This window comes from Phoenix dactylifera, unplaced genomic scaffold, assembly GCF_009389715.1.
Source record: "Phoenix dactylifera cultivar Barhee BC4 unplaced genomic scaffold, palm_55x_up_171113_PBpolish2nd_filt_p 000077F, whole genome shotgun sequence".
In the NCBI taxonomy this organism is placed as follows: domain Eukaryota; kingdom Viridiplantae; phylum Streptophyta; class Magnoliopsida; order Arecales; family Arecaceae; genus Phoenix; species Phoenix dactylifera.
In genome coordinates, this window is record NW_024067676.1 from 776,087 (window position 1) to 795,797 (window position 19,711).

The 19,711-nt window shown below is 37.9% G+C and overlaps 2 protein-coding genes across 4 annotated transcripts; both read left to right on the forward strand.

The window, feature by feature from the left end:
* The first annotated feature begins 1,847 nt into the window (after window positions 1-1,847).
* Window positions 1,848-10,995, forward strand: LOC103715101. Of its 3 annotated transcripts, XR_605328.4 has the most exons (8): window positions 1,848-2,022; window positions 2,149-2,187; window positions 2,285-2,338; window positions 2,488-2,541; window positions 9,850-9,903; window positions 9,980-10,051; window positions 10,502-10,697; window positions 10,812-10,995. XR_605328.4 is itself a non-coding variant. In XM_008802627.4 (7 exons), exons 1-7 carry the CDS (start codon window positions 1,963-1,965, stop codon window positions 10,640-10,642), a joined length of 474 nt encoding a protein of 157 aa, XP_008800849.2. In that variant the 5' UTR covers window positions 1,848-1,962; the 3' UTR covers window positions 10,643-10,933. The 3 variants fall into 3 exon arrangements, 2 of the variants coding, with proteins under 2 accessions (XP_008800849.2, XP_008800850.2); XM_008802627.4 differs by having other exon boundaries at window positions 10,502-10,933; XM_008802628.4 differs by having other exon boundaries at window positions 1,860-2,022; window positions 2,152-2,187; window positions 10,502-10,933.
* Window positions 10,996-15,946: 4,951 nt separating this feature from the next.
* Window positions 15,947-17,717, forward strand: LOC103715100 (heavy metal-associated isoprenylated plant protein 36-like). Its single transcript, XM_008802626.4, has 3 exons — window positions 15,947-16,273; window positions 16,384-16,459; window positions 16,589-17,717. Exons 1-3 carry the CDS (start codon window positions 15,989-15,991, stop codon window positions 17,389-17,391), a joined length of 1,164 nt encoding a protein of 387 aa, XP_008800848.2. The 5' UTR covers window positions 15,947-15,988; the 3' UTR covers window positions 17,392-17,717.
* Window positions 17,718-19,711: the final 1,994 nt, after the last annotated feature.

Here is a 19,711-nt window from a genome sequence, read left to right on the forward strand (position 1 = left end):
CCTTTAAAAGCAAAAACTATTTTGATGATGACAAGGACTACTAGATTTGTCAGCTCACAATTAGCCTTGACTCAACTTATTCTGGTGGTAATGCATGTGTCATAAGTTTCTTTCAATGGTGGATGGATTAACATCAGAAAAGCTTGGTCCTAATCTAGGTCGGACTCATCTGGACTCGCCTATCTTAACCATCAACCATCAACCATTGATGCAAGAGATGCTTGAGGAGACTTCCAAAATCATCATCGTGCATGACAATTCCAACCCCTCAAAAATGGTTTTTTTTTTTGGTCCGTAAAATGGTGACACGTCTTTACATCTTTTTAGACATAAATTTGGTACATCTTGCATAGCTTGCTGCTTCCAGACTAGAAAGATCTTTTAACAACTCTAGCATAAGGAACCATAACCGAGCGGAAGTGGCAAAGACAAAGGTTGGGAGGAGTAAGAACCAATAAGCTTGCAAGATAGTATATAACATTATATAAACGCCTATACAAGGTTTAAAACAATCTCAAAATTAGGTCAAATTGATTCAAGCACAAAAAAAGGAAATATAATTTCAACTCTTAGGAAAGATCAAAAGTTAAGCACCGTAACACTCATTTTTCTTGGACTTTCTCTCTTTAAAACGGAGTTAGAAAAAATTATATTGTTAATTTCTTTTAAAGACTCATTTTGTTTGCAGGAAGAATTTGACTTCACTAAAATATTTTTCTTGGAAAGCTGATATCTGGGTATATATTACCTGAAAAAGTTGTTATTGCCTATTTGGTTGACCCTAGAAAAGTGATACATAAAACACACATTTCAGAATGGCTTATATTTAGTCAAGCATATACTTTTCTAAAATAGTTATATAAAACACCTATTACGCCCTTAATAAAATTGTGTAAAATATCTATAAAATCTATTTTTATAAAAAAATTAAATACTTAAAAAGGGGCGTTAAAAATATTTATTAGGTTGAGTTTTTAAAGTTCTAACACTTTTTAATAGTTAGATAATTTCTTTATATTATGATATTTTTTAATAGTAATTAATATATTTTTATATTAAAATTATCACACCTTTTCTATATTGTGGCAATTTTTAATAGTATATTTTTAATAATTTAAGGTTAACTATTAAAAATAGCTATTAAGAAGATCACGATGACATAAGAATATTTTTGGTAATAAAATTATTATAATTCTGAGCTAGTGAAAAAGTGGTTTTCTCATATCCTATATGAATTTTTTTTCCTTATGAAATGCAGAAAATTTATTTTTATAAAAAAATACTTTTTTTTTGAAAACTCCAACCAAATATATATATATATATATATATATATATATATATTTCATTGATCATACTTTCTATCCTCTTCTTTTCACCAAGGTAGAAAATGATGCAGGTTAGTTACAGTGCACAAATAATATACCATATCGCTATGAAGAAATTAAAAAAAAGAAAAGGAATCCCTCTCTTCTCTTGCTGAGCCGCGCTAATTAGGGTGGTTTCGGGGGGCCGCAGTTGCCGGCCGTTTCATTTTTGATTTTGCCCGCTCCGTCGCCCGTCAGTTTCGTTTAATTTGAAATCTTCTCGTTACTTTCGTTGCCGCCCACCCGGACCGGGGTTGCATCTTTCGCGCAAAGGAAGCTGAATCCTTTCTTCGCGAGAATCCACCGTCAAATCGAGCAAAGTTTGCTTCGAGATCCGTGCACAGGATGGCCAAAAACTTTAATGTGCTTTTCGATTCGGGTAGGTCGTGATCCAACGGTCGATGTTGTGAAAGAAGATCAATCATTTTTTGGACCAAAGATACAACCCGAACCGTTTCCCCTGACCTTTAGAAATAAATTCATTCCCATCGCCTCCTATCCTCCTCCCCTTCTCCTCGCCCCATCGCTTCACTCCCTCTCTTTGTATCAATTAATCTCCCAGAGGAGAAGAAACCCTAACCGTAGCACCCCATCTCCAATGGCGGATTCCGATCCAGCACTCTCTCCTCCGGGCGCCGCTGCTGTCTCCTCTCCCTCTGTAAGCTCCGATCTTATCTCTGATCTCCTCCACTCTCTCTCTCTCCTCTCCCCTCCCTCCCTCCCCCCGATAGGAAATTTTGTTTCAAATTTACTAGCTCTGAGAATCTGTTTCTTTTGTTCGAAGAAGACGGATGATCTGCAACCAGCGGGAGCAACGGTAGCGGTGAGATAAAATAAAAAAGATTCATGTTTTTTTTTTTGTTTGTTCTTTAGAATTGGAATTAGAATTAGATTATTTATTCGTTAGGGTTTTTGGTCAGGGTTTGGATAAATCACAATCGGACTTATTGGTTAGACTTCAAGGGTTGAAGCAGGTATTCTTCTTGTTGTTCTTCTTATTTTCCTAATGCTTTTGCTGGAGTACGGTTCTTTTTGTTTGTTTGTTGTTGTTGTTGGGGGGGGGGGGGGGGATTAGGGCAACAAAAGATATGTTTTTGGTAGTGATACGTGTGTACTGTGGCAGGATTTGCAAAACTGGAGATCCAAGTTGGACACACAAGTTAGGACATATAAGGATGTGAGTACCCATGACACATGCTGAAAAATGAAACTCCATTTGCTTATTCAGTGCATTCTCTCTCTCTCTCTCATACGCACACAATTTTAAGTTTTGATATATGTCGACTTTTCTTCTTTCTCACTGTGATTTTTGTTGTGATTCTGTGAAGTTTGTTGGTACATAGGGTATTGCAAATAAAACAACGTGTTGTTACCTGGGAAATCATGTGCCCGCAAGCAAATCATTAGGAAGAAGGAGAATAACATATTCGGATCCTACATAGAAATTTTCTTCAACTATTAACCTAAACAGTCACTCTCTTGTAAAATGCTTTTTGGCTAAGGAAGGGTTGACAAAGGGCAGGGCCATCTTTTAAGATGAGTAACTACAAAATGACCAATTAACCATATGTCGTTAAAAAAATTAGTTAATTAAAGAAGATTGATGAAATGGTGGATTTGCATTTTGGATTTGGGCCCGTGCTCATGTTGGCCATTCACTAGCTTTGTTTTATTTGATGACCTGACTAACTTATAACAGCATGTTCCACCTGGCTAAGAAAAAGCTTGTATGATCTTTAGAATACCATGTTATACTATTCCAAACAAGGGTTTGCACCTTTTAGGGAATTAGACATAGGATAAGCCCATATTACGAAATATGAATTTACATGAAATTTAGGTGATGGTGCAAATAATGCACCAATCCTTATAGTAAGATGAATGGTGAAAAAGTTGTCTGATCATCTTAAAACTATCTTTGAGTGCCAAAAAGGACATGATATTGAGTTCAAAAATGAGTTTGGAGATCAAATATTTAGGGTCCACCTAATGTTTTTAAGACTATTATGACTTCATAATGAATTCAGAACTCTAATTGGTTGCACTAGTTAATCTCTTGGTTTATTCAATGCTTGAAAGTTGATGACACTTTTGAAGTGGTTGAAAACCATTAGAGCAAGGTTCTAACTCCTGCATGCTGGCACCATGCTTGATTGTTGTTGGCATGGTATGTGCCTACCCGTGCTAGTGCTTCATATGCACCGGAACACATGCACACGCATTTATGCACATGAACTTGCTTGCAGCCACGTCATGTCTTAGTTGTTACCAACCTGCAGGGGTAGCACCATAATTCTTTCATATTAGTAGAGTCCGAACCTAAGAAAAGATAGAGATGTGTCTCAGCTGCTTTTCCTAAAATCAAATGGTCATTGGTTTTAGGTGAGTTTTGGAACGAGAATTTGCAGCTGATGGAACTTTAGAAAAACGTAAAGCAAGACTTCTAGCAAAAAGTTACTTACAATGGTTGTTAGTAGATTATTATATCATATAGTCTTATATTCTGATCTTTTAGTTGTTTAAAATTATAAACTAGTGGTAATCAGGGATTGAAATATTAGTATTGAGGGTGGTACTGTTTTTTTTTCCTCCAAGGAACGGTATCGTATGACCCATAGGATGTGTTTTTTTGTTTTCTTTTTGGTTTTTCAATTTTGTTTGGTTTTGGTATGTGGATTCTAAGTCTATCTTTTTCTTTGATATGAAATCTTGATATAGATTGAATTGAAGTTTATCTGACTGCCTACTGTATTGATTTGATAGGCATTGTTTGTTGTCTTGTAGCACAACCAACACAGCCTCCACCTTTTTTAAACAAATTGCCCTTCCGACTGAGATGGGCTTGGTGCAGGCTAAATCAGCCTTGATACTTGTTCATACTGGTTGGAACTAATCAGGATGGCCTGTTTGTCTCGTTCCCCTGCTTTAAAAAAAATAAAAAATTCTGTCCTGATTGGGACAGGGTTTGTACCTGCTGTACTAGCCTTGGTACCGGTCAGACTGATTGGAATGGCTTGTACATCTTGATTTTGCCCATTTTAGCGACTTAGCACTCATCCCAATGCCATTTTCATGCTGTAACAATATTGTACTGATGTTACCATCCCCTTTTAGCAAGCCATGGTGACAATGGCTTATTATAATCTAGAATTGATTTAGATGGAAGTCTAGATCGCATTCTTGAGTATAATTTTTTGATAGGGAAAAATGTATGGGACAAGATGAAGTTATTTAGATCAAAAGCAAGAAGGGTAAAGCCTACAAGCTTAAGAAATAATTGCATGAAAAAGGTCCCATAGGATGGGCACTTAATATTTGAAAAGGCTATTCTTGGGGGGTAGGGTTATGTTGTTTCTGCTAGAGTAAGATACAAGTCACTTCTGTTGTTGAAATGACTTAAGTACACCCATGTTTGCATTGCTATGAGATAATAAAGCTGATGGTATTTTTGGCCTTTTTATTAATATAATAATTTTGCACCTTTTTGCTACAATTGCAGCAACAACCATTACATATTGTAAAGACAAAAATACCGCCATTTGTATTACCAATTGGCAATGCAAAACATGTTTGGAACTTAGTTATTTTCCTTGTAAGTTGGCCTGGTGGGAGCACTATAACTCTGCCCATCCTCATAGTCCAATCTGGCCAATAATTATATCATTGTGTATGCATATGAGAATCTAGGAAAAAATCTCCATATTTTCGTTAAATGGTAACAAGAAAGCGATATAAGTTTCTTGAAAAATACCAAGATAAGATTAAGATCTTTGTCTGAAATGAAAGATACTTGTGAAGCTTCCTATGTGCTGAGAGTCAGGCTTCTGATAGATAAAAAAATTGAGGGCCATGACCGTTATAGATCATGAAGGTCCATAAAAAGGCGTAAAAATGTCTAGCTTGTAAAATAGTAAACCTTATTCTACTCTCATGTTTAGAGCATATAAAGTCTCTAATGTTGCATCTCCAAGTATGATTAGTGCGGTAGGATGGCATGAGAGAATTTCTGTTTGCATGTTGGGTGTGCAATATGCCGCAGTTTGCATTGATCTGATATTTGTTATGCCATAAGATTTGAAAACAAATATGAAGGTAACCTAGATTGGGCATTTGCTGGGTTGATACGTCTGGGGATCAACGAATTTTAAACCATATTTCCAGCTAAAAGGGTGGTAGCCACGAGGCTGTAGTACACTCGGCTTTTGGTTATGCAACAGGCCTACATGTTTGGAAATTAACATCCAACCACATCATTTTATATGTAGGAAGTGCAACTTCTTGGGATGCAGCTGTATAACAAACAAGGCTGTGCTTCACGGTACATATGAAACTTGAGTATGTGTCTGTATTTCATAATAGGTTTTGTAGACCAGATCAATGGACTCTTAAGATGCCTATAGCTCAAATATTGAAAGGCTCTATCTATATGCAGTATTATAATTAATTGGTTATTGCCTTGATAAAAACTGGTGATAACAGTTCTGATGGTAATGGTATAGTGGAACTCAAAAATCGTGATTAGCCATTTGACTTCTGAAGATATGCTTGTGGTTCCTTTGACTAAGAGGAATCGTTGTAGGCATGTTTGGACTTTGAAACATGTCCAAGTGATGGGACTCTGGGATGTGATGTTCGGTCTCTTAGATATAGATGTAGCTGGATGTATTATGGCTTTGTTAAGCATCTTCTTAGGAAACACCATTAAGGTGTATATAGACCTGCATGTGATGCCATGTATGTAACCTAAAGGACAAACTACCAGTTCCACATTGGCCATGTGCACAACTGAGAGTTTTTTTTCCTTATATTATGTCTACACTCTCCCTTGCTTATGCAGCTTGTCATACTTGATGTGCATACATGTGTAAAAATGATGTTGAATGTTTATGTGGTATTGGCTCATATGTTGCCGGGGTCGAAAACCATTTATAAGTCTGGAAAAATCATATGTTGCTGTGGTCGGAGACCATTTATAAGTCTAAAAAATACAAAGTGGTGCACACCTACATATAAGATGAAGGGGAATCCATGTGACATGCCAAAGAAATGAACAACTAGAAATGAAGATCATACAAGCGTTGTTTGGCCAAGTGGGGATGTTGATATGGGTTGCCTAATTTGACCTATGAGCTGCTCATGAATGGAGAATGTGGCATAAGCCAAATGCTAAAAGACCAAAGCCACCTGTATATTTGCTCAGTTTTGATGCTCAAAGATCCTTAGTTGCCCAAATTGGGAATGGGAATTGACTTAAACAAAATCCTTAAAACCTCCTTATGTTTTCATAACCTGAATCATTGATACACTAATTGATCTGTATTCTGTTAGGAGGGTTAGCTATATGTACTAATACAATTTGTTTTGTCTGGAATTCCTAAACCAAAATTTTTTAAACCAAATTGATCTGGAATTGAATTTGCAAGGAGGTTCTTTTTTCTAATTATTTGCAATTATTCATTTTCTTAGATGCTGGGAAGCCCTTCCTTTACACTATATTTAAATTTGCAAGTTTGAGAACATCTGGAAGTGTGTTGCTAGATTTCAAAGAGATCCAGAGGAAGTTAATTTTTTCACATTAGTTTAGCTATTCTCAAGCTCAGAAGTCATTGACCTTTCTTTCATTATATGTTAGATCGGCAATGATATAGGCCACTCTAAACAAGCTTTTCTTTTTTCAAAAAAAGCCTTAATGTGAAACTACTACACAATACATCTGGAGGTGCTAAAGAATAAAATATGTTTCAAGAGGATGTCTGTTATTTTCATTCACTCATTCTTCTTTTGTTTAGTTTGGTCCATTCTTTAAATATCTTTTTAATTTTCAATTTAAATTGCCAAAATTAGAGGGGAACCATTGAAAATGCCTAAATTGCTGAAACTAAGACTCCTTTGATCTAGCTGATGTCAAATTTGAAGCTGAGCATTCAAACCTTGCATACTACGATATGTGGGGTTGATCCTAGTTAACTCAACCCATCTCTGTCAGTGGGTAGGTCAATCCTATTCACCCATGTTCAGCCACATGATGGGATTACAAAGTTCCCCAGCCACTTGTTTGTGTTGTAACCACACGAGCAGTCTACTTCATGATATTTGGCGTTTGTAAGAGAGTTTCTGAGGAAACTTTAATTAAATTCCAACAGAAATTATATATTTGATACTTCACAGTATATATACTTGTTTATTTTGGTGGTAGCTTTACAATAACATTCCCATAGCAATTACCAATTGAGTCCTGGTGCTGCCACTCAGATCTGGTATGGTCACAATCGCATAACCCATATCCGATCCCCAAAATTGAAACATGTGGCTCATGCCTGCCTGCTTTTAGAGGACCTGCTTGGATCTGAACCAAAGTTTGTTGTCTTAAATTTGTATTGATAGGGGACACGTTGATATATCTATATATCAATTTATTTATGCTAGTCATGGAGATTTTAACTGACTTGTTTATGGAAGATACTTTTGCCATTCACTGTTTAAGATTCTCCACATTATTTCATTGATTTTCTATTTTATAAGTGATCATGGAATTTTAAACATATTTTTTTGATATGAATCAAAGCATTTTTCCTTGGAACTGTGACAAACATTGGAAATCTGTTTAAGTTAGAGCTGGAGCACTGACGAATAAATCTTCCCTATAGAAGTTATTACTATTTGATATGCAAGTTTGTAGGATTTCTGTAATGGATTTACCTTGAAAGTATGAAGTGCGACAAGTTAAACATTGAGTTTTTTTCCTGATTCTTGGCATTAATAAGGTATATGCCATTAAAACAGCGGTTCTCTTTCAATATTCTTAAAATGTACAGAGAAAGAAAATGAATGCAAATTTAAGGAAAGCATCTGTTTTCTTCTGATAAAAATATGTGTTCATTTAATGGATGATGCCAAGAGAATTTGGGGTTTAGGAACTAGGTATAGAGAATTTAGGGTTTAGGAACTAGGTATTGAATTCTGAAAACCAAGTAGGCTTATCATTCTTGTTTAGGGGAGGGGATGGAGATCTATGCATCAGTGGTTCTGCATTATGACATGATAGGACCACATATTATATTTCTCCAAATTCTTTTTCAAAATGTATATGAATATCTTTGTGTCACTGCAATTTTTTTTAGCCCAATGTTATATTCATTTGTTCAATTGGTGAAGTAGCGGGCGATAACAATTGCCTCATTATGGTTCTTTAACCTTCTTATTAATTAACATGGACAAACTTTCTGAAAAAGTTTAGATTTTTAATTTTGTAGCCATTTAGTTGTAGTGAATGTTGCCATGAGGTTTGAGATTCTGTGTCATTTAAATAAAAATTTCATAGAAGTCATGCAACAGTATACTGCCATGTTTATCAAGTAAAGAAAGTAAAACTTTCTAAAGCATTACGTGAAGCTTTGATAGCAGGAACTTAGACTCTACTAACCATAACTTCGTGTTAGAATATTATCACTAATATAAATTAGCAAAAACTGCATCTAGAAACGAGAGCATTCCAGTCATTTAATTGAATGAAATTAAGTGATGCTGCTCTTCTATTATAGCTCAGCAAAAAGAAGTTCTATGATGCCATGCTCATTGACGTATCAAGTTGGAGATTAAAATTATCATAACAAATTTGTCCAGAAACATCAACTACAGTGAACTTGAAGTCAGTGACATAGTGAGTTGTTGCAATGTTGGAGGAAAAGAAGGCATTGTATGGAACAACAGTGATCTTGCTTATATTAGATGACATGGTAATAAATGTTCTTGAGGGGTACCCTGCCCACCCCTTCCCTTCTTGGTACCTGCTAGTACATAGTGGCTAAGGTAGAAGGAAAATAGCAATTTGTAAAGGCATGGTTTTTAAACTGCATCTTTCCCAGATAGTGATAGGATTATTATCTTTGCTATCATTTAAGGAATATGTTTAGTTTGCATCTTGATGCAGCATATTCTGATGTTGATGGGCACCACGAGGAAGCAAAGTTGAATCCAACAGTTCCCATGAATCTTATTCATGATTCCCTTATTTGAGCACTTGTTGTGCCCTTTGCATCATGATGTGGGGCAAACTGTTTTTATCATTTAATGCTCTGCTGTCATAATGCTCACTACTTTATTTCATTGTCGGCAGCACCATTATGAAGAGTGAATGAACTGGACATGTATACTTGTTGTAATTTGATATGCAAATCTGTCATAGGTGAATATTATTTTCTGGCTGAAACAATGCTAAGATTACTTCCAATAATTCAAGAACAAATATCTTTAATTGTGTATCACATTTTGTCAGCAATTTGTATTTCATTTATCTGTATACCTGTTACCATAGGGAAAAGTTTTTATATCTTCTTCTCTATGCTACAGCTTTAGAAGATCATTGGATATAGTTCATCAATAACTCAGGCTTTACATTATCCACATATATTATAGCTGTATTATTCTAGATCTGTAATGATTTCTTCTGCTGAACATTGGTTGCCAACTGTGACATTACATTCAGGAGCTCTCAGAGCTTAAGAAGTCACTTAATACTGAGCTGGAGCAACTGAGATCAGTTAAGTCCGCTGAATCTTTTGCCCTTTTTATTTGGTAATTAGTTATACTAATTTTTCCTCCATTGGTGGCAATAGGACTTCCAGGAACTGAGGACCACCCTGCAGAAGCAACAAGAGGATGTCACTGCTAGTTTAAGGAATTTTGGGGTAATCGGCCTGTCTTTCAGACTAAATGAGGCAGTATATTTTACTTGAGAAACCTGTTATGTTATGTTTATATATTGGCACATGTAAAAAGCTTAGAGAGATTATTTAACTTTTTATGAGCTAGATAATTCTGAAATAAATTAAGCGCTATGTGATTGGAACTTATTACAAAATTGGAGCTATCTATCTGCCCCACTCCAGCAAGAGGACCTATTCTTGTGGGTTCACAGTGATTCCAATCGATTACATTGGATTCTTTTCAGTATAAACTACCACTTGCTAGAAGACAATATCGGCAATAATGGCAGTTATTGTTTGAGAATAGTAATAATGCCAATTCTTCATCCACTTACGTACATGTGTATAGATAGGGATGCCAAACCCTTCATTTGAGGTGAACAGTAGCTGTGTCTTTGTATTTGGAAGTAAAATGTTACTTTTACCTTCCAGATGGAGGATGCACCTGCAAATTCTGAGGGAAGTGAGATTCAAGTCCAGGAGGATAACTCAGAGAAGTCTCAGTCCCCCTCAACGCACAACACAACGGAAATCAATTCTTCAGATGGTCCTGTTGCAGAATCTTCTCCTTGATGCATTGTAAGCATATTCAGCAATGGGAGTAATATTAACTGCCGGCGACTGTTAGGTAGCTTGCTCATGTGTTAAATCTCTTTGGGAAAGAACTGTGAAACATCTGTCTGCTTAAATATTATTCTCTAATTCCTACTGTTGCATTTCTGAAAAATGCCTCATATTGCAGTATTGCACCTAGCATTTGGAGGATGGGTCAGCATATTTCTCAAATTTTCTTTTTGGTGTGCGCGTGTGTGTGTATGTATATAATTATGTATTTGCTTTCATACTTAACTATTTTGAGTTGCTACTCATGCAAAAGGCTTTATTCCTTTCATGAGGTTAATGATAAGAGTATGCAATCAAGCTAATTCTTATATGCAAGATAACAGTGTTGGTACATGTGAGTGTGTTAAAATCCTTAGTTTCTTTCAAAAGTGCATCTTTCTGGATGCATTAAATTTGCCAGACTCTGCTATACTATGAAATAATTATTGTCCAGGCATGCAGACCTGATATGACTTTCAGGTAGCTGAGCTAGGGGCAGCGTGCCTACGGGGTCCATGAGTCCAGTGAAATCAAGACGTCTCTGAAGTCTGAAGGGCCGTAGTGCTTTGTTTTCTATTTCATTGTCCCAAGAGATGATGATTGAACGTTTCAGACAAGCTGTTACTGTGCCTCCTTTCATCACAGAGGAAGGTGATGTTCGGTTAGGCACTGGAAGCTTGCCTGAGTATAACCTAAAGTCTGATGCAACTTCAGCCCATAAAAACTTGCTTGCTAACCAGCCACTAAGGATGAAACCCAAAGAGGCTAGGTCTGCTTTGGGGCTAACCCATGCCTAACCTGCTTTCAAGACAACCTAATTCTTAGACCCAACTCATAACTTGGCCAATCAATTTGAGAGGAAGTGAGAGTTGAATGGGGTTCGAGTTCGGTCTTGTTGCTCAAATCTTCAGCACCGCTCAGACTGGACATTAAATCAGGTTTATGTTTAACCACTAGAATTCAAGCCGGCATATATATATATATATATATATATATATATATATATATATATATATATAGATCCAACCAAACTTGGTATCGGTTTGGGTTCGGTTGCCCGTGATAAACCTGAATGCTGCCTCCTAACTAGGTATAGCCCGTCCTACAAATTATCAAATACTATCATAGGCATGCTTGACTTCATTTGTCAGCAGCAAAGATTCCATGTTGGGTGGCATTCTTGACACCTTGATTGTTAGAGCCTATTCAAAATTTTGCTGTAGCTTTGGTCTGATGTCTTGGCCCAAATAATGAATGATTTGATGGAGTTAAGTCTTATATAATTTACCTTGTGCCCATCTTTCTCCAGGATGGAGACATTTATCATGAAAGTGTTATACTTGATAATAATGTGCATACAATTTGAATAATTCGGATGTTTTATCACAAGGATAAAGAAGGGTTAGATAATTTGAATGGTGGCATTCTCTATTTTAGAACAGATCAGTAGGTACACAGACATGAGGGAGACAAATATTATGATGGCAACACTGCTGACATGTGTCTGTATGATGGGGTTCATAAAGCTTAGCTTTACGAACCTTTATCAGGGGTTCCAGTTGCATGGTGTGTTCTGGAGAAGGGATGAATAATGGAGCAAAGTGAGATTACCTCAAAAGCCACCACCAGCACAACAATAGCATTCATCTCAAAGGGATTCAAGCAAGGATATTGACTTGTCAAGTGCTCCATCCACTAAGCTATTAGAGAGACTTATCAGGATATTAAAGATCCAATCTATCCTTAGAAAAGGATGCTCGCACTAAATCATATCATTGACGACTTTAGCAGGTCTTCTGGGATCGGTTCATACCGTACTAATCTTGGCGCCTTGCGCTTTGCTCGTCGGTGCACGCATTTCTGTCCCCCAGATCAAGACCTATTATTCACCCTTTTTCTGGCATCTAGCAAAAGTTCGAGGATGATTTTAGGAAGTGCACTTAGTTCATGGCTCACTGATTTTGAGTCCTGGCAATGGTGGAATCTACTCTACTTGGTGCACTGCAATTACAAGTTTGCCTTCCTAGTTTTGCTCATTATTCTAGAGTTTCATCAGAATGCTGATTTTGAGTCCTGGCAATGGTGGAATCTACTCTACTTGGTGCACTGCAATTACAAGTTTGCCTTCCTAGTTTTGCTCATTATTCTAGAGTTTCATCAGAATGCTTCAATTCTAGGTTAAAACAACGGCAAAGACTAGCACTAGTTCGCCATGGTAATTGATGGTTTTTTTTGAAGAACTTCACTGGAGTCACTGATTGTGACTCCATGCACATTACAGTTACCCAAAATCTTCCATTACTGAAGGCTGAACAAGCTCTAGTCTTTGCTGTGTAGGCAGGCAAAGTATTCTTCTCCAACATGCACTTTCTGCAACCAGATAAAAAAAATTCAAAATACTGAGGTGTGCAGTGTATTGGATACCTTGGTGAATTGCAATATGCAACCAAACAGTCTTCTGAGATGATAACTGCTCAAGAATTTTACGCTCCATTTCTCAGTTCTTTTATCACTCTGGCCTGCTAATAAACAAATCCAATCTCTTTGCACTCCAACTTTCAAGTGGTTATTGGATTGAGACATAAAGCTGGTATTCTATTCAATGTAAAAGAACCCTCCCTGGAGCTCCCATTCAATTGGACAATTTAATCAGTATTCTTTGGCTCCTAGCCTTTTTCAGTGCCTTTCCGAAGTGTTGGTGGTGCATCAAAGTATCTATCCAACATTGGATTTAAGCATACACTAAGAGAAAATAGGCATGGGATAGGCATTTTAGAAAGAATCATTGGAAACAGCAAAATTCTCTTCTTTTTTTTTCTTCATAAAAGTAAGCTCTAAAGCCAAACAAACAGAATCTTGTTATGTGTGACCTATGATGTTTGGTGGTTTCTTTTGCTTTACATTGCTCTTTTCCATCCTAACTTTAATCTCAAAATTTGCCACCATCAGAAAGCCTATCAAATCTTCCTGCTAAAATGGCCATCTTTTACATTAGCACTGGGCCTTTTTCCCAAAAGTATATGACCCTTAGACCTAAACCTTCAATTAACACCAAGGTTACTATCTTGGCCCCATATTTTACTCAACAAAAGGAAGGCCAAGGCTGACGGTGACAGGACAACAGGAGGATGGCCATCAGATCACGAGGATCACCATCAGATCACATGAGAAGGGGTGGTCATTCCACTAGATATGATCCATGTACTTCAGTCTCTTTCTCTCTCTCCCCCTCTCCTACACACACACACACACACACACAAAGGTGTGTACTGTGAAGTCACCTCTTATTCTTCCATTGGCCAGCTCCAATCTCAGCACATTGAATTGAAGCTAGAGGCGATAACAAAGATCCAATCTCCCTCACCTGCTTAGAAGGAGTACCAGTTCGATATGACAATTGGGTTCCATTATTCCTTTTGTTTTGTCTTTATAGTAGTAGATCAATAGGCTAAAGGGTTGGTGAGGCAGTTATGAACTAAACTCATTAGTAAGTTAAGACACCACCCACCATCTGCCTTCTTTCTTGTATTCTGCCAGAGAAGTAAATGCACTAGCCCTGGCTCTTCCAATACTCTCCTAAAGAAACGAGAGATGGAGAAAGACAGCTTTTAATGGGTGCAAGAGAAGAAGCTAAACATCAAAAAAAAAAAAAAAAAAACTTTTCAAAGTTTCAAACACCCAAGTTTTCTTTTTTTTTCTTCCTTTCCTTTCCTTCCGAAATAGCTGATGCCAGCCATTAATTACAGAGAGGATTGAGAGTAGAAATGGAGCAGCTTTGTTCAGCATAGTTTGGCTCTCACAATTACATCATCCATGATGGAATTGATTCTCCTCCTTCTGATCCCAAAGAGTACGTACATTCTGTTCTTAAATAGTCTGGTAATAATGGTGCATGTGATCATGAGGCATCATAATTTATTATGAGCCTTTTTTTTTGTTTTCCTTCAGGGATAAAACAGCAGATTTATTATACTCCCACCCATCATGTCTTTGGTTCAAAATTTGATATTTGAAACTCCTCGTTCCAACATTCTCCAAAATGCTAAACTCTTTCTGTCTCTCTCTCTCTCCCGATGTATATGCATAATAAATATTTATTGATATATTGTTTTTTCTTAATTTTTTCTTGAAACAAGGGAAGAGGGAGGAGGAGGATGCCAGCACCATGGAAGAAATGAAATGATGGAAGTAGTTTATGCAATGTTGAGTTATTCTCTTCTTTCTTTTCCTTTTTCTTCTTTATTTCATAGAATATTTTAAACAATTTTATATTCATAAACAAATTCTTCACTTTCTATATCCAACAAGTTTCTAAGAAGTCTAAAATATTTTCAGTGCTTCTGTAAGAAATAGCTGCCTAAGAGTTCTCTTCATCGACCCATTTGTTCAACAGTTTAAATGCTGGAATATGAGATGGATGTCAAAGAAAGTAGGATAGTTGTGATTCTACTTCAGATTAAAAATAATTACAATAGCATATAAGTTGATATATATATAAACTTTTGAGGGATGCACTTCCCTTGTTTCTTTTCCTTAAGAATTTAACTAAGCTATATGTATTTTTATAAAATGGGAGTAGCTACAAGATCAGAAGAGTGATATGTATGTGGAGGAGAGACCCTTGGTCTCGTTTTTCCTTAAAAGATAGAGATTTTGTGTTTGAGAACTCAAAATGTTGGGCATCACACTGAAGTAGATTAAAGGGCTTTTGTGTTATATAACTGATCCACAGTGATACCACCTGAAACAAGAAACAACACATATGTAACTTAAAAATTCAGTGACAAAACATAGATGTTCTTATGAACATGTAACATCATATTATCTCTAATACTAACAATTAGCAAAGGTTGAGATATAAGCTTTTCTTCTTGAAGGTTAATTACTAGAAGTTGAGGGATTTACATATAAAATAAATACTGTCGAACACATCCGAAAAAGGGAAGTAACTTATAGTGTGGTCTCTTCTTTTTACTATAACTCACTTCTCTTGTAAAGGCAATCCAATGTGCATCGTGCCTTTTTCATGTTGATGATCGATAAACACATCCGAAAAAAAAAAAAAAGCAGCCGCGCTATGAATCAAAATTTTGATGACTCCCAAAAACCTGCCCCAGATCACAATCCAAATTTAAAAATTGGGCATGCCATCATCTAATGATGATGATATGAGTGGATATTTTGAACATGAGATCTCCTATCAAAAGTGCACTCTCCTATCAATTTGATGCTCCCAATCTTTGCTTCCTCAATGCCATAAGATGGCCATCATTAGCCCTCCATATCTGGACTGTCCTGGTCCTTAAGTTCAGCTCTATGGTGAACCACTTCCCCCTCACCCACACTGTACTCACTTGGAGGGAGTGCCATATTGCTCCCTCCTACAAAACCCACCAGCAAAATATCAGCATATTCCCCCACTCTCTTCTCTCTTTCCTCCCTCCTTCCCTTCCTTTTTATCTCCTCACATTCCCCTCCTCCTCTCCTCTCTTCACTTGTCTTCATTGCTCTCTCTCTCTCTTCCAGCTTCCACTATCTCTTTATTCCCCTCTTTCTCTCATGGCCTCAGCTGAAGAAGGTTCAGAACCACTGAAATATCAGGTAGTTTTGAGCTCTCAATCCTCTGTTTTTCCTCTGCTGTGCTCTGTTTCTTTCAAAGAAAAGTTCCATTTGAGAAAAAGGTTCAAAGAAATGGTTTTGTGGTGCTCCAGACTTGGACATTGAAGGTCTCCATCCACTGTGAAGGCTGCAAGAAGAAAGTGAAGAAGGTCCTCCATAGTATCGAAGGTAAACCCTATAAGTTCAGGCTTCCCCTCCTCTGCTTTGTGCCCGAGTTTTCTTCACCAAGATTGTATTTTTATTGAGTTCTCTTCTCCAAGATTGGATTTTTATTGGGTTTTCTTGGAAATTTCTCAGGGGTCTATAAGACAACCGTAGATTCCCAGCAGCAGAAGGTGATCGTCATAGGGAACGTTGAGGCGGAGACTCTCATCAAGAAGCTCCTCAAGACCGGGAAGCACGCCGAGCTCTGGCCGGAGAAGAAGCCCAACAACCCCGGCAACAACAACAGCGGCGGCGGCTGCGGCGGCGGTGGCAAGAAGAACAAGAACAAGAACAAGGCTTCGGGCAAACCAAACGAGTCGTCGGAAAACCCGGAGAGCAATCAGACCCCTACCGCCGATGATTCTTCCCCTGACTCCTCTGCTAATCCCGACGGCGATGCCCCGAATAACGGTCGCAAGGATTCCCCGAAGGTCGACAACAAGGAGGCCGGGAACTCCCCGCCACCTGAGAAACAGGGTGGCGCCGCCGCCGCTTCCGAGGCCGCCGGCGGCGGCGGCGGCGGTAAGAAGAAAGGCAAGAAGGGTCAGAAGGAGAACAATGGCGGTGGCGGTGGCGGTGGGGGTGGAGGCGGCGGCGGCGGCGGCGGAGGTGAAGTTCAAGGAGCCTCAGAAGGGATGGGCAGCAAACCGGGCAGCGGCGGTGCCAGCGTAGTGAGCTTGCCGGCGTTCAGTTATGCAGTCTACCCGACGTCGCAGCCGCCGGCGTATGTAGTGAGCTACAGCACAGTGCAGCCGAGTGCGAGCTACGGCGGTGCCTACTACCCGATGTCGGCGAATCAGAGCAGCTATTTCTACTCGGGTGCGACGGTGGCGGCGGCGCCAGGTTCGTATTATATCTTTAGTGATGAGAATGCCAATGCCTGCAGAATCATGTGAGGAAGCCGATGGCGGCGGCGGTGGCCGGAGTCCTGATCTTATGCGGGGCTTTCGTCCCCTTGGTGTAGTGTAATCTGAAGTAGTTCTAGGTGTTGAAGAGTATGAATGAATGTGAGAGTACTTAAGCTTATACTACCTGTATAAGCTTATACTACTTGTTTAAGTGTAATGGTGGAAAGTAATGCGAGTGTGAAGCTTATACTACTTGTATTAAGTGTCATTGTGGAAAGTGGAGGTGAAGACTGTAGTTTGGATGATTTTTGTCGCTTTTTTAACTGTGCAAATGGTGGAAAACATGGGAAAAATTTGAGGTGGTGTTGCCTTTTGTTGTTTTTGATTTTGTGGTGGTTACATGAAACAAAGGTGACATCTTGTTAGAGTGTTAAACTTATACTGCTTAGATAAGTGTAATGGTGGATGATTTTTGTAGCTTTTTAACTTTGTAAATGGTGGAAAACATGGGAAAAATTTGAGTTGGTGTTGCTTTTTGTTGGTTTTCATTAGGTGGTGGTTACATGAAGCAAAGGTGACATCTTGACAGAATGCTGAACTTATACTAGTTGGATAAGTGTAATAGTGGATGATTTTTGTAGCTTTTTAACTGATGTACATGGTGGGAAATATGGGAAAATTTTGAGTTGGTGTTGCTTTTTGTTGGTTTTCTTTGGGTGGTGGTTACATGAAGCAAAGGTGACATCTTGTCAGAGTGCTGAACTTATACTACTTCTATAAGTGTAATGGTGGAGAGTGGAGATGGATATTTTGTAGTTTGGATGATTTTTGTAGCCTTTTAGCTCTGTAAATGGTGGAAAAGATGGGAAAAAGCTGAAAGGTTGTTGCTTTTTTTTTGTTGTTTTTCATTAACTGGTGGTTACATGAAGCAAAAGTGACATCTTGTTTGGGTCAGGGCTTCCCTTCTTTGTTAAGGGTGAGTGAGGGACAATGATCATGAGATGGGTTCATGGAGGATTTACATTTACTCCTGAGCTGTGTAATTTCTTTTTAGGACTGCTAGATGTATGGCTGTATATAGGCAGCATTTTTTATCTACATGTTGCATATGTGGCAGTTGATTCATGCAGGACACTGGATTTGAAGAGATTGGCTATAGACACAGAACACTTCAGCATACTTGATACTTCATTTACTTCCTCTGCTTGAAGAATTTAAATGTAAAAGCAAGTATATTTGTCTGAGATTAAGTAACCTTCTCTCAGGCTGAGGATATACTAATCCCTTCATCTTCTAAGAGGAAATTAGAAGATATACTGACTTCTAAGCAATAACTTCTTCTCATAGCAAGAGCTATGGGTGCTGCATACTCAATTTGACAAAATGTAACTTTGTCCAAGGATATCCTTGTGAAGTTTGGTCTAACTTTTTGGTATATACCATCTTAAGGAATTCTATCTGAGTATAGTTATTTAGGATCTTGCCATGTTGATATTTTTTAAATTGATTCAAATCTCTCCAATTAATCAAAAAAGATGACTAATTAAGAAAGTCCACTTGTTTATAGATTCCCTGAGCTAATCAGAAATGGTCAAGTAATTTATGAATATTTGGTAATTAAGAGTGCAAATCATTTACAAGTACCCCATGCATGAACTGCTTGTGCATTCACATATTGATCTTTTTTTTTCTCTTTAAATTTGGTTATTGATGTTGATCTAGGTGTTTCTAATTCTTTCTACAGTTTCTCCTTCTTCTTTTTTCTTAAATTCTTTCCCAGCCTATTGATTTATGGATGCCAAACTTGTCACCATCATCAGCACCTGATGGTACCATACTGTTTTCTCACATAATTCTTTGAATGGCTTCCCCTCCTCTCTCTGTGAATGTATGTGTGTGTGTGGCCCCCACACCTCTTATATAATTTAAAGCTTCTTTATCTCAGATTGCTTAGAATAATTTTGAATGGTGGTTAGAAGAAGGAGAATGACATTTTTGCTCTTGTTTGTGAGAAATGGTCCCTTCTCCATAAAGCGAAGTCCATCTATTTGCGTGAAATGGTGCAGAAATATTCCTCAAGCCAATAATGAAGACAACCCCAAAGGCCAAAGCTTCTTGGGTGAAGTGGGATGTGGGATTTTAACTGCTTGTCTTGCATCAACTGATGGTAGAAAAGTTGATCAGATAAAAAATACGGATATGAAAAAAGAAAAGCACAGGGCCTCTTCAGTGTCAGTGGAGTCCAATCCTATGGAGCCACGTGGTTTAAACCTCATAGTGGAGAACTAGCGCTCTTATCATGACCCAGTTTGACTGTGTTGACCCTGACTTTGACAAGGTTGACTGACTGTGTAAAGGTGCTCTGGCC